The following is a 15433-nucleotide window of genomic DNA, read 5'->3' as shown; positions in this document are numbered from 1 at the left end:
TTTCTAAATTTGAAGGTGTCTGAAATTTGAAGAGATTTTGAGTAGTTGGTAACACAACTCAGAAGCAGAATTTTAGTTCTAGGATTCAGGAATACCATTGTTTTTGTGTAGCATTTCTCAAACTTTTTGGTCTCAGGACCCTTTCCTCTCTTAAAAATCATTGAAGGACTATCCAAAGAACCTTTGTTTATATGAGTCATTTCAATCAATATTAAAATATTAAAACACTTTATCATGGAATTATCATTTAATAATCAATTAAATTATTATTAAATATTAAAATACTTTATTATTGTTATGAAAATAGTTTTGATCTTACAAAGTCCCTGAAAATGTCTTGGAGAATTCCAAGAATTCTCAGAACTCATTTTGAGAACCACTCCCTTAACATTTTGACAAAGCTACTTGCAAATGTCTTACATTTTTCTTTCTTTACCCAATCCATCACATCTTCTGGGATTTATTTACCTGATTTAATTGCTAGAATACCAAAGACATCTAGATTGTTATGATGCTCATCATATTGTTATATGCTCTTGTTAAGCAACATCAGTGATCTTTAGTCCTTTGTGATTGGGAGTGGACTAATAAAAATTTTGTAAATTAATGTGAAACCCACATATAAGACTAAAAGATGGTATGGAGAACATAGGAGAAGGAGTGAAATCATAGATTATTAACACTGATTTTAGAGCTCCTCTAGTCCAACTCTCTTATTTGACAGATAAGAAGCTAACTTAGCAGTGAATAGTGGAGCTGAATCCAGGTCTCTTGGCCTGTGCCCGTCCCACTGTGCCATACTGCTTTGCATTATGAAAAGTAGTTTACAGAACACTTTAGACAGCCTCAGATGAAATGCAGTGGAGATGCTGATAGATCAGCCACCTGGGATATGTCTGCTGTGAATTTCTCTAACATTTGCTGGATCGTATTGTCTGATAGACATGGGGAAAATTCTTCACCTACATTTGTTGGTTTTTTTCTTTTCAGTTCTATTGCCAGTGAGTTTGAAACAGTCTTTGAATCTGAAGGGGAAGAAGAGGAAGGGATCACTGCTTCTCAAGCTGCTGCTCAGGTGGCCGACAAAGAGGAGGCAGTAAGGCGCTACATCCGATCACATCCAGCTCTTTACCAGAAGATTCTCCTTTACCAGCCCTTTGAGCTTGCTGACTTGCAGGCAGAGCTGAAACAGAATGGCATTAAATTTGCCATGGGAAAGCTATTAGATTTTCTGGATGCTCACTGCATTACTTTCACCACAGCTGGATCCAGAAAAGAAAAGTTGAAGAAGAAATTGCAGCCAGGTGCCAAAAAAAGGGGGAAACGCTATTGATGAGGACAATTCCTTTCTCTTCTTCATTTGCCCATCACCAGCCTGGAGCTCTCCTAATCCTCGGGATCTGAGTCTCTTGTCAGAACTTAGGGAGTTGCTCATCTGCCCATAGACAGTCAAGCAGCCGGAAAAACAAGATATCCCACTGCATAATAAGGAGCCCCCCTGAGATTCCTGTGACTTGAAATTTTTTTGTTTGTGTGAAATTTCTCTAAAGGAACAGCAAACCATCTGACATGAAATTTTAACTCATTTGGAGACTTACCCAAAGTGCAGAGCAAAAGGAAGTATTATACACTTGGACTTCTGGATTTATCTCTTAATAGATACTTTACTTGAGTCCAAGAAGAGCCTTCTATTATTTCCAGTTAGTTGTAAGCAGCAGAGGTAGTTGCATTTCATTCCATCTCACAATTTGGTTGAGAAGCGAGGAGACTGGCACATCCCTCTTTTCTGGAGCATACACATAGACTTGACCTTTTGTCTCCTCTGTCACTCTACCTGCACAGAGGAGTACTGGAATTTTTCATCACAGGAAGCCATGTGTTTGAAGCCTTCCTCCCAAATTGACTCTTCCTCTAGTACCTTCTCTTCTCATTTCCCCCCTCTCCCAAAGGGGCATTTTTAGATGCTAGCCTTTCTTGATCATCTGTCTTTTTGTGATGTTTGCCTTGTCTCCAGAAGTCTCCTTTTTTTTTTTTTTTTAGAAGTTTCAAATGTTTTCATCATTGTTTTGGATAAGGGAATTCCACTATAAGAAAAGAAAGTTTGTACATTACCTTTTTACAACTGGGAAATGGATTTGCTCAAAATGTCTTCAAAATGGCAAAGGCTAAGAAAAAAAACAAGCTGTTGAGATTCTTTAATGTGAGACATAATATAAAGATCTGAAAGAAAGAAAGAAATTTAAGGAAAATTAAAGGGAAAAAATAAGGAGCTAAATGCAAGATCCAGCATGATCTGTTGCTTCTCTTGAGTTTTATCTTTTTCTTTCAACTCTTACCTTTTGGATCTCTTCTCATTTTGCAGTAACTGTCATTAGAGCTACTGTTTTTATCCAGTCCTCTTTCTTTTTATCTTTTGTCTCATTCTTACACTCAAATTTTGCCTCCAACTTTTGGGTGTTTTCTGCATTTAGGAATGGAATCACCAGAATTTCAGGTAGAGGACTTTAATCACGAGGGTCGATATATATGTTCCAGATCCAGGCCTTGTTCCTTAGGCTTTAGTTCTAACTACAGTGTTATTATATAATGATTTGCACCAATCTTAGATTTCATCCTTTTTCATTACGAAGATAATAATCTTTTTCTCCTCGTGTTTTAGCAACTTTTTGTTCCTTATGCTTTCCATCCCTGAAGGTCATTCTTGGATACAAATGCTTCCTTGCTCATATCTTAAAGAGTTCTTCCTTCTTCCTCTTTCTTTTTTTCATTCTGGGTCTTGCTCAGGTCATTTGCATTCTCAGTTGAGGTATCATTGAAACTGGCTTGGGGTACCTCCTTGCACTGCCTGGTTGTGCATGTGAGGACTCCTTGTAAATGGCAGACTGGCAGCGCTGAGCAGTTGACCGTTTATGACTCCATGGAATCAGCCCCTGTAAGAGACCAAATATTAGGGTTTTTATGAGCTGTGAAATGGTGAGGACAAAAATGTAGTATAATAGATTGGAAAAGAAGGGATTTGATGTCTGCAATCAGTATTAATGTTTTTGTCTGTTTTGTAAATAGCATAATTTGAATTTTGTGTGATATAAAATTAAAAAATTGCTTTATAAGAATTGTTTAGATGTTGAACTTCTCGCAAACTTAGGACTTTTCTGCCTTCTATAGGAAGTTATTCTGGAACTTTTCTTCATGCTTTTGTAATAAGGAGCTCCCCTGAGTCTATCCTTTTGCCCTCTCTGACCTGTTGAAAAGCAGTATGAATTCTTCATCATAAGTGTAGCTAACATGCTGGGACTTAAAAGAGTTACATAACTTTCCAGGATAGCAAATGTCAAAGGCAGGACTTAAATTGGTTTTACCAACTCCAACTTCAGTGCTTTTCACCACTACACAAGATGCCTCATCTCACCACATTTCTTTGTGGTCTCATTAGGAAAGATCCAAAAACAGTTTTTTGTTCTAAGGTCTCAGAAAACATCATAATTAAATATGTGCATGCCAGTTTTGTTATTCAGAAAAACAACTTCCCTTCCCTCTTGGAGCTCCCTTTCACAATAATATAAATACTTCAAAGCAAAACTACAAATTAATATATTAGGAAACAGTGACTGGATTTATCAGGGAACTCCAAATGAGAATACTTTCAATGTAGGTTGACACCTTCTCTGTAACTTCGAATATTAGAGATTTCCTAGAGTGATTTGCTGAGAGTTACACAGCCAGCAGATGTCAGAGATGATGTAGTAGACAGAGTCCTCAAGTCAAGGAAGACTTGAATTCAAGTTCTATCTCTGACATGGCATTTCCTATAATTCAAAAGGTTTTTTAAAAGGTGTTTAGATTTGGATTTTAAGTTTGGAGGTTCTTAGCCTGAATGAAGTACAAATACCTCTAGGCTATCTCCACTGAAACAACCCACAACAAGCCCTGGAGGCAGCTGGATTGAGTGGTAACCTCAACCTCAGTTTCTTACAGACTGTAAGTGTGAAGGGCAGACATCTGAGCTGCGGAAGATTGAAGAACCCTCTGCTTTTCAGGGATGGCAGGCCCAGCTGTGCTGCTGAGATTGGGTTCTGCTGCAGCTGAAGGCAAGAAGGAGCCAGCACATAGCCAGTGACTGCAGATGTGGTGGGGTGGACATGCTGCTGGCTTTGGGCACTTACAGGAGAGCTGAGTTCTGGATCTCATTCAGGCAAGAGGAAAGAACTGAAGGTTACTGCCATTGGAATGTCCTCAGGGAGCAAGACCACCTCAGGGGAGCATAGTGTGACTGAGGGCCTTAGCTGTGGCTTAGAAGGGGAAAGAAGGGCCAGGTTAAGCCCTGGACAAAGCTCAGTAAGAAGGATCTAAGGCTAGAGGCACCATCTCCCATGCCCTGGGATTAGAGGTGATCATAATAACAAACTGCTAAAAATAAAAAATAAAAATGAGTAGGCAAAGGGAAAAGGAATCATAGCCAGCTACTATGAGGATAGCGAAGAAGTGGATTCATTTTTAAGTGAGGATACTGAAGCAAAAAAAGCTTCTCTTACTCCAAAGAGTAAGGTCAAATAGTCTTGTACCCAAAAAGAGTTCTTGGAAGGCCTTTAAAAATCAAATAAGAGAAATTGAGGAAATATTAGGAGCAAAAATAAGAAAACCAAGACTTATGAAAAGAAAGTCAACCAACTAGAGAAAGATCCAGAAGCTTATGGAAGAAAACAATTCCTTGGAAACTTTTTCTTGGACAAAGGGAAGTGAATGATTTAAGATACCAAGAATTGATAAAACAAAATAAAAAGAATGAAAGAAATAGAAGAGAATGTGAAACATCTCATAAGAAAATAACTAGTAATCTGGAGAACATATTAGGAAGAGAAAACATAAGAATTCCTGGGCTACCTGAAAACTATGATCAGAAAAAGAATCTTGATACCATATTAAAAGAAATATTTAAAGAATATTGCCCTAAAGTTTTAGAACAAGAGGAGAAAATAGAAATAGAAAAAAAAAAATCCACCAATGACTACCTGAAAGAGACCCTATCATGAAAACCTTTAAGAATATCATAGTCAAATCTCAAAACCTCTATGTTAAGAAGAAAATATTATCAATAACAAGAAAAAAACAATTCAAATACTGCAGAGCCACAGTTAGAATTACATAAGATCTAGAAGCTGCCACACTAAAAGACCATTGGAACACTATATATCAAAAAGCAAAGAACTAGGGTTATAACCAAAAATAATTTACTCAGCAAAGTTAAGTATAATCCTGAACAACAACAATTAAAAAAAAGATATTCAATGAATTGACAGACTTTCAGATTTTTGTTGCAAAAAGATCAGAACCTAATACAAAAATTAACACATTAAAATCCAAGAGAAATATAAGGTAAACACCAAAGACTAATTACAAAGGATTCAATAAGGGCAAACTGTGTACTTTTTATATGCAGAAATGTGAACTGTATTCTTAAGACTGTCAGTAATCAAGTAGTTCAAAAGAAAGATTGGGGATGAACTGAGTGTGATGTGATTCTAAAAAGCAAAATTGTGTAGGAAAAGATAAAAAGCAATTATCTTGTCGATGCAAGAAAAAGAATTGATACAAAGGATTCAGGTGGGGGTAGAGGGCCAGTAGTCCTGGAACTTGACTCTCATCAGATCTGGCTTAAAGAGGGAACAATATATACATATAGAAGGATATAAAAAGTCTTTTAAATTTATAAAGAAATAGAGAGTAAAGGAACAGGATAATAGGAGAATAGCAGACTCGATTAAAAGTCAAAATTGGACATTGTGCTGCTTACAAGAAATACATTAAGAAAAAACAGTTAAAAAATGAGTAGCAATCATATCAAATTAAAAGGAACACACCTTTTTTTTCAGTGGCAAATGGTGCCTTAACAAAGATTGATCATATTTTCTTAGGGCACAAAAATTTTATGGCTAAAAGCAGAAATATTAAATACTTTCTTGATAGATCACAGTGCAATAAAAATTGCTTTTAATAAAGGACTGGAACATGATGGGGAGAAGAGAAGCAAATTAGAGATTAAAGAAGCTAATCTTAAAGAATGTATGGTTTAAAGACAAATAATAGAAATAATCATTAATTTCTTTTCCCATTAATTTCATCAAAGAAAAATGATAATAATGAAACAACATATCAAAACCTATGGAATACAGAAAAAGCAATAATCAGAGGAAAACTTAAGTCTCTTAAGTGCTTATATCAATAAAAAAAAGAGCAGACAAAAAAACTGGGTATGCAATTTTTTTTTAAATGTAGAAAAAATAACAAATTAAAAATCCTCAATTAAATCCTTAATTGGAAATCCTAAAAATAAAAGCTAAAATCAATAATAGAGTGTAAGAAAACCTTTGAATTAATAAATTAAATTAGTAGTTGGTATTATAAAGTCAATAAAATAGATAAATTAATTTTTAAAACAAAACACTAAGTTACTAGTATCAAAAAAAGGATGAAATCAAAGCAATTATATACAATTGTAAGGAGTTATTTTGCCCATTTTATGTCAATAAATTTAACAACTTAAGTGAAATGGAAGAATATTTACAAAAATACAAACTGTCTTAGATTAGAAGAAGAGGAAATAAATATCTAAATAGATCTAGTTTAGAAAAAGAAATTGAACAGGCCATAAGTGAGGTTCCTTAAAAAAATATACCAACAGCAGATGGATTTATAAGTGAATTCTATCAGACATTTAAGGACTAATTAATTCCACTATTAGATAAATTACCTGAAATAACAGGCAAAGAAGGGATCCTAGCAAATTCCTTTTATGAAACAAATATGATACTGATTCTTAAAACAGGAAAAACAAAAACAGAAAGAAAATTATAAATCAATTTTATTAAAACAAAAACTCCAAATAAAACTATTACAACAATATGCAGGAATAGTTTAGCATAAGGAAAAATATTAACATAATTACATCAATAATAAAAGTAACAAAATCTATCAACAGATGCAGAAAAAGCATTAGATAAAGTTCATTTCTATTAAGAATGAAAATATAGGCATAAATGGACTTTTTCTTAAGTTGATAAGAGGCATTTACCTAAAATCATTAGCAAGCATTATTTGTAGTAGAGATAAACTAGAAACCTTCCCAGTTAAGACCTGTTGTGAAAAAAGATGCCCACTGTCAACAATATAATTCAATGTTGTGTTAGAAATTCTAGCAATAGCAATAAAAGAAGAAAAAGAAATAGAAGGAATCAGAATAGGGAATGAGGTAATAAAACTTTCTTTTCTTGCAGATATGATGATATATTTGGAAAATCCTAAAGACTCAACTAAAATTTAATCGAAATAATAATTTCAGCAAAGTAATAGAATGTAAAGTAAACCCACACAAATTAGCAGCATTCCTTTACATCACCAACAGGATTCTGTAGCCAAGAGGTAGCTAGATAATATTCCATTTAAAATAACTAGACAGAACAAAGTTTCTGGGAATACATCTACAAAAAAGAAATCCAGGATCTATATGAACAAAACCATAAAATACTTTTTTGCACAAATGAAATCAGATTTCAATAAATGGACAAATAAATTAATTGTTCATGGATATACAGAGCCAATATGATAAAAATGACAATTTTACCAAAAATTAATCTATATATTCAATGCCATCCCAATTAAATTATCAAAAAGTTATTTCATAGAGCTAGAGAAAATAATAAAATTCACTTGGAAGAACAAGAGGTTAGGAACAAAAAATAGGAGTGGGAAATGTAAAAGAAAGAAGTTTAGAAGTACCAGATCTTAAATTATATTATAAAGTAGTAATTATCAAAACTATCTGGTACTGGCTAAGAAATGGAAACATAGATTAGTGGAAGAGAATAAGCACATAATCTATAGCAGCAAAAGAATGTAGTAACTCAGTTTTTGACAAGTGTAAAGTCTTAAGTTTTTGGAATAAGAATTCATTATTTGGTAAAAATTGTTGGGAAAGCTAGGAAGCAGTCTGGCAGAAATTAAGCAAAGAACAATATCTTGCATCATTTACTAAGATAAAGTCGAAATAAAGGGAGATATTAGAAGAAAATTTGGGAACTTGGAACATATTACCTATCAATCAGACTTATGAATAATAGGTCAAGATTTATAAACAAACAAGTGATAGAAAGTATTGTGAGATGTAAATTAAATAATTTTGCTTACATTGTTAAAAAGGTTTTGTACAAATTAAATAAATGTAGCCAAGCTCAGAAGGAAAAGGTAAAACTGGGGGTGGGGAAGGGAGCAGGAATTTATAGACAGTGCCTCAGATAAATGTGTCATTTCTCAATTTCATGAAAAACTTAGGGGAATGTGAATCATTCCCCAAGTGATAAATGGTCAAAAAGATATGACAAGCAGCTTTCTGATAAAATAAAAATACAATTTAGTCATATAAAAATGCTCTAAATCTTTATTGATTAGAGAAATGCAAATTAAAACAACCTTGAAATACCATTTTACACCTATCAGACTGGCTATAAAGTGATAGAAAGGGAAAGTGACAGGTGTTAGAAGGGATATGGAAAAACTGGGACCTCAATTCATTGTTAATGGATCTGTGTGCTGATCCAACCATTTTCAAGAAAGATTTTGAATTTTGAGAAAGAATTGAGTTACTAAACTGCCTACCTTTGATCCAACAATAACGCTATAAAGTCTATTTTTCACATTAATGAGGGAAAATGGAAAAGAGCCTACATGTTCTAAAATGTTTCCAGCAGCTTTCTTTATGATGATAAATAACTAGAAATTGTAGGGATGGCAGTCAATTGGGGAATGATTAAACAAATTATGGTATATTTGTGATGGAATATTACTTTGCTTTAAGAAATGATGAGTTCAATGATTTTAGAAAATCATGGACAAACTTATATAAAATAATCAAGAGTGAAATGAGCAGAACCAAGAGTATTATTTTAAAAACAACTTTGAACAACCAAATCATTCTGACTAAATACCCAAATTAACTGCAAAGATCCTATGAAGGAAAGTGCTGTTTGAATCCAGAAAAAAGAAGTATATATAGTGTGTATGTGTTTATGTATGTATATGTATATGCATATGTGTGTGTAGCTATATATACCTATGCATTTGTGTTTAATGGAAGGTATCTTAAAGTTTAGGATGAGGGGAGGGAAAAATATAGAAAGTCATATACTTTCTTGTATATTTGAAAGGAATAGCAAGTTGTATATAATGGATCTGCAATTTCAGGTGCAATCCTCTGTTTTTGTATCCCACTTTGTTATGGAAATGTTTGTTTATTTCTTAAGTTCAGAATAAAATAAATTTTTCAAAATTTAAAAATCAATAGATTATTTTTTAAATCTTCTTGGGGTTTCAATCTCTCATTTTCACATTGATTAAGAAGATCTAGGAGTTGTACAAAGAAAGGATTGTTATAGATAATTGGATTTATATTGAGAGAATGTATTTTGTAAAGCTAAGACCTATATAAGTATAGGCTGAGTCCTAGAGAAGCAGATTTCAGCTCATTATAAGAAAAAAACTTAAAATTCAGAGCTGTCTCAGGAGATGGTAAAACACTCAGGCAGAAGCTACTTTTTTTTTTTTTTTTTGCCAAAGATGCTTTGAGGAGGTTTATTTTTAAATAATAGTATTAGTAGATTTTTAAAGTAGTAGATTTTCCAGTAGTTATTAGTTGACATGACTTTAAAAATCTTTTATAACTCTAAAATTCTACTATTAATTGAGGAATAAATTTGGAAGAAAGAGAGGTCTTTTGGACTGAAGAATAGCTTACATTTTTATAGCCCAAAGTTCATTGAAAAATTTATATACATTCTTACTCAATCCCCAGAGACATTTTTCTATAGATAGCTCACCTTTCTATGAGAGTTTAAGGTTTGCACAACTCCAACCTTGTAAGGTAGTGTAGTGCACATTAGTATACACATTTTACAGATGAAGAAATTGAGGTTCAGAGGGATTAGAAATTTGCCTAAGGTCATACAGTGGTCAGCTATGATTTGAATTCAGGTTTCCCGATTTTAAATTTAGCACAATTTTTGCTATGCTATACATATTGCTTCCAGAATGTTAGTCTTTATAAGTAGAAAAAATTGAGCTCCTTACTCTAACTTGGAATTTATCTTTCATCAGGAAATAGGCATTTGGAGGGTTCTGTGAAATAACTAGCCACATTATTTTGGTAATCCTTTTTATAGTCTTAGGGTTTTTTTAAATTTTTTTCAATTAAAAAATTAGGTTAACTAATACCTAACCCTATATCAAGATAAGCTCCAAATAGACATAGGACTTAGATATAGAAAGTCATGTCATAAACAAATTAGAAAAGAAAGAAAGAAATTTCCTTTCAGATCAATGAATAGAAGAAGAGTCTATGACCAAATCAGAGTTAGAGTGAATCATGGAAGATACGGAAAATTTTAATTATATAAAATAATAGCTTTTGCACAAAGAAAATCAATGCAGCCAAGATTAGAAAGGAAAGAGAAAACTGGAGGGGGAAAATTTTTGCTGTAAGTTTCCCTGGCAAAGGTCTCATTTCTAAGTCATATTAAGAATAAATCCAAATTTATAAGAACAAAACTCATTCCTCAAGAGATAAAATGACCAAAAAAACCAAAAAGAATAATTTTCAAGGGAATAAATCCAACCTATTAATAGCCAACTGAAAAAAAAATTCCAAATCACTTCACTAATAGTTAGAAAAATGCATATTAAAACAACTCAGAAGTTCTATCTTATACCTCTAAGATTGGCAAAATTGGCCAGAAAGTTTAAATGGCAAATGATGGAAAGGCTGTGGGAAAACAGGTACTTTCAAGTATGAGTCATGTCATTTGATTCAGCACTTGATAGCCACTAGGTGTCAGGTGTGCCTTGAACAATAGGACCTATTAATTTAACAACTGCTCTACTGTTTAGGAATAGGTATTTAGAGCTATTCAAAGAATCATTTCATTTTTCTGGAAAAATAAAGTTGTTGATACTACAAGAATGAAAAGAGGCCAGTTGCTATAGTAAGAAAAATTCCCATTCTCTAGTTATTCTTTAGTCCTTAGTCCCAGATGATAGAAACCTCACTCCATTACATCAAAAGCAAACAGGAATATAGACAAAATGTATAAAATAAAGGAATTTTGACACCATATAAACTAATTCAGATCAAGTGACTAAAATTAAATAGGCCATACCAAGTTATTGGATTTTGGACTAGGACAAGAAAAAAAATGTAACTTGCCCTAAATATTTTACTTTACCAATGATTGGTATCTCCTGCAAATTCAATTCAATAAACATATTAAGAACATTCCTTGTACAAAGCATCATGAGAATATAATGCTTTAATAAGATCTTCTTAGAACTTTTATGGAGTTTATAATCTTCCAGAACTACAGAGTGCATGTCAATAATGTTGACCAGGAAGGAAGAGCTAGGGATTTTGATAATTGATAGACTTTTTTTTCTTTCTAGATCTAAAGTAAAATATTTATAAAATTGTAAACTTCTCAAGGAGAGGGAAAATAACCCATCTTTGTATCTTAGCTCCTAAAATTGGCCATATAAAATATAGTTCCCTCTTGCCTTGTCTTCTAAAAAATCAGTACATTGTCTCCCATTGATAGCAATCAGCATTGTGGTACCATAAGGACTGGGTCCAAGAAGCCAGGAGCCCAGTAAGTATGATAGATGAATTAATTCTGAGGAGGATTTGAAAAATTCTAAAGTAGATGTTCAGAGGCTCATTGATCTAGAGCTGGGAAGAGCCTCAAAGAAAAAAAAATTTTTTTTTTACAAATAGAGAAACTGAGGCCCAGGGAGATGCTAAATGTGACTTGTTCAAGGTTACACTTCAGAGACAAATTTAAAATCTACATCTTCTTTCAACTGTACCATATTCCTTCAAGAAATAAGGAAATAGCAATTTTATGCCCAGCTTCAATAGATTGAATTAACAAGTACTCAAAAGTGTTTTGAGCCTTATAGAGGAAAGGTAGACTTTGCTTTAACAAATTGCAAGTACACATAACTCCATCTAGAAAGTTCTTGAATTAAGGGAATTGTTATATTTTATTTGAATAGGTATTTTGGGAATTTAGGTAGAAGTTGTGGCAAAGAATTGAATCAGTGATTGTGCCAGTGTATACATATAGACCTTTTCAGGCAGAGGTTGTGGAAATATTTGTACATTATAACAGGAAAAAAGCAACATCTCAGTCATAACTCAGTTCTCATCCTTTTGCTTCTACTTATCTCAATCATAATTCTTAACTGCACATTGTCAGGAATTTCCATTCAAGAGAAGGACTTATCTGTACAGGAAAGCAAAAGAAGAATTTGTTGTACTAGACTAGTCTTGGTAGTTAACATGGGCCTATGATTAAGACATACAAATAACATTATTTTTATGTTATTTTTATATTTTATATTATTATTTAATACACTATATTGTTATATTTATGTTATGTAATATATAATATTATTTTATATTATATTCATAATGCATTTTATATTATTTATATTCTAATGACTAACTGCCAGGCGCCTTGAGCAAGGAAATGAGTTCTCGCCTTGGGTAAGGGGTGATAGAAGTATATAGCAAAACTTCTTAAACTGTGGATCTATGACTCCATATGAATATGGAAGTTGCAAAATTATGCTTTATTATCAGTAAATGTTTTATTTGTATATGTTTTATGTATCCATATACCCAGGATCATATAAAAATTTCTCAGGCAAAAAGGAGTCATGAGTGGAAAAAGTTTAAGAAACCTTAGTACATAGTATTTGCCTATAGAACCCATAGTAGGATAGTTGATCCATCAGTGACTAATGGGGGGAAAAAAAGGAATAAGGGCTAAAAGGTTGCTACCTAAATATACAAACATGGGGAAAGAAATTAGTCTAAAATGTTCCAAAAATAGAGAACTGTTCAATGTCATCCAATCGTTTGTCATTGTGGTATCATAAAGACTGGAACCAAGAAGATGAGGGCACCTAAATTCTTCCTAGAATATCACTTGATTTTTGCCCCAGCCAGTTGGGAGTTTAGAGTTTCACTTCTACTGTTCCCAGTTTCCCTGGGCTCCCTACTAGCAAGAATCCTCCAGTGAAAAAGATACTCTTTCTGCTACTGACCATACATCATCTTCTCAGGAATGTTTTGAAGAAGATTTTTAAAAAATTTTTGAACATTCTTTTTTTTTTTTAATTTTGAGTTTCAAATCTTCTTTCTCCTCTCCTACTCCTTCCCCACCCATTGAGAAGACAAACAATATGATATCAATTATATATATGAAATCATGTAAAATATATTTCCATATTAGCTATATTGCAAAAAAAAGTTTTTTAAAAAGCAAGAAAATATTTCAATTTACACTTGGACTTCATTAGTTTTTTTTCTAAAGGTGGATAGCATTTTTTCATAATTAGACTTTTGGAATTGTCTTGGATCATTGTGTTGATCAGAAAGACCAAAGACCAAATCTTTCACAGTTCATCATCATCATCAACAACATTGCTGTTACTGTGCACAATAATCTCCTTGTCCTTCTCACTTTGTATCAGTTCGTATAGGTCTTGCCATGTTCTTTTTATGAAACCCTTCATTTCTTATGGCACAATGTACTCTAGTACAAATACTCCAATACAATACAATTACTCTATTATAATTACTCAATTATGATACTCTATTATAATTTATTCAGCCAGTCCTCAATTGATGAGCATCCCCTCAATTTCTTTGCCACCCCAAAAAGAGCTGCTATAATATTTTTGTATATATAGATTCTTTTCCTTTATTTTTGATGCCTTTGGAGTACAGACTTAGTAATGGTATTGCTGAATCAAAGGATATGCATGTTTTATAGTTCCTTGGGTATAAGATGCTCTTCAGAATGGTTGGACCAGTTCACTAACCCATAAACAATTCATTAATATATCTATTTCCCTCATCATCTCTAGCATTTGTCATTTCTTATAGGTGACAGGTGGTACCTTAGAGTTGTTTTATTTTGCCTTTCTTTATTAATAGTGATTTTTAATGATAGAGTATTTTTTTAATATAACCATAGATAGCTTGATTGTCTATTCTGAAAACTATCTGTAGTGAATAAGAATAACAAGAAAGAGTATGTAAAAAAAAAAGGGGGGGAAAGGTGACATTTGGGGAAGTGCATACTCATAGGGTAGGAGAATGTAGAAAAACCAGTAACAAAATCTGAAAAGAATGATCAGAAAGTGTGGAAGAACCAGGATCAAGCTTTGCCAGAGAAGCCTAGTGAGGAGAAAGTATCAAGGATGAGGGAGGAATGAAGGACAATGAAGTCTGTAAAAAAGGTTATTGGGTTTGGTAATTAGTAAATCATTTATTGGTGACCTTTGAGAGAATAGATTCAATAAAGTAATAAAAACAAAACCAGGTTGTAAGGGGTTAAGCAGCAGGTTGATGGTGATAAAATGGAGGTGATAAAGATAAGACTTCTTTTTCTTGAAATCTAGGTATGGAGGAAAGTTGAAAGAGACCATTTGGGTGAAGAAATAGCAGAGACAAAGGGTATATTTGTTTTTTGGAATATGGCAAAAGTGAACATTTTGTTGGCATAGAGGAAGGAGGCAGTAGAGAAGGAAAGATTGAAGATGTAGGTGGGAGGGGGAGGCTTATACAAGATGTAAGAGATGCAGGAGATGAGATCAAGGAGGAGCAGAGGAGTTAGCTTTGTTTATAAAATCCATTTCTTCCTCTGACACTTATGGGAAGTAGAGAATATTAGAAGATGCAAAGAATATTGGAGTTCTGCTATTTCTTAATGTAACAGGTTTGGAAAAGTTCCTGATCACCAGTTACACCGGTTATAATCATTTCTCTGCCTCATGGTGCTGAATCTTTGACCCAAGAGCTTTGGGAGAGGGAAGACTGCTTTTTTTTTTCCAATCTATCAAAGAAATTTACCAAATACACCATAATATTAACATCTTATCTCCTCTAGGAAAAAGATAGTCTCATTACAGTAAAATAAACAAGTACAATAAAAATTAGTTTGCATATGGAGAGATGAAGAAATATATACAGATAGAAATCTGACAGGGCCAAATGTATACAATCACATACCAAATACAGGGTACTGTCAATGAGATGCTTTCCTGCAAGCCTCTTTCACCGCAGGCAGGAAGGAGCATTGGGGTTTTGTCTTCAAGTAAGTGAGGACATTAGTTTAGAATAATAGTTTAATGGTTTATTGTAATTATAGCATTGTTCTGACCATAATTATGAAGTAGGTAGAAAATCCCTGAACTGAAAATCATCTTGGGCTTCCTGTGTTCCTCAAAACCAGTTCAGATTTGAGGGATAAAAAGGCAGCTGAGAGATACAACTAAGACAATTTGCCTAAGGATCTAGAAGAATCAAGAAACTCCAGTGCAGATG

At 33.2% G+C, this 15433-nt stretch overlaps 1 protein-coding gene across 8 annotated transcripts in view; it reads left to right on the top strand.

Annotated features, from left to right (window-relative positions):
* The window catches only part of SLX4 (SLX4 structure-specific endonuclease subunit), a 43791-nt gene extending 39011 nt beyond the window's left edge, over positions 1 to 4780 (top strand). For all 8 annotated transcript variants that reach the window (XM_074279986.1, XM_074279983.1, XM_074279982.1 and 5 more), the window contains one exon: positions 991 to 4780. In XM_074279986.1, coding sequence (XP_074136087.1) covers positions 991 to 1333 — 343 coding nt within the window. In that variant the 3' untranslated portion in view covers positions 1334 to 4780. The remainder of the gene's footprint in view (positions 1 to 990) is intronic.
* Positions 4781 to 15433: the final 10653 nt, after the last annotated feature.

Source organism: Sminthopsis crassicaudata, chromosome 1 (genome assembly GCF_048593235.1).
Source record: "Sminthopsis crassicaudata isolate SCR6 chromosome 1, ASM4859323v1, whole genome shotgun sequence".
NCBI lineage: Eukaryota > Metazoa > Chordata > Mammalia > Dasyuromorphia > Dasyuridae > Sminthopsis > Sminthopsis crassicaudata.
This window is presented reverse-complemented; position numbering and strand designations above follow the sequence as displayed.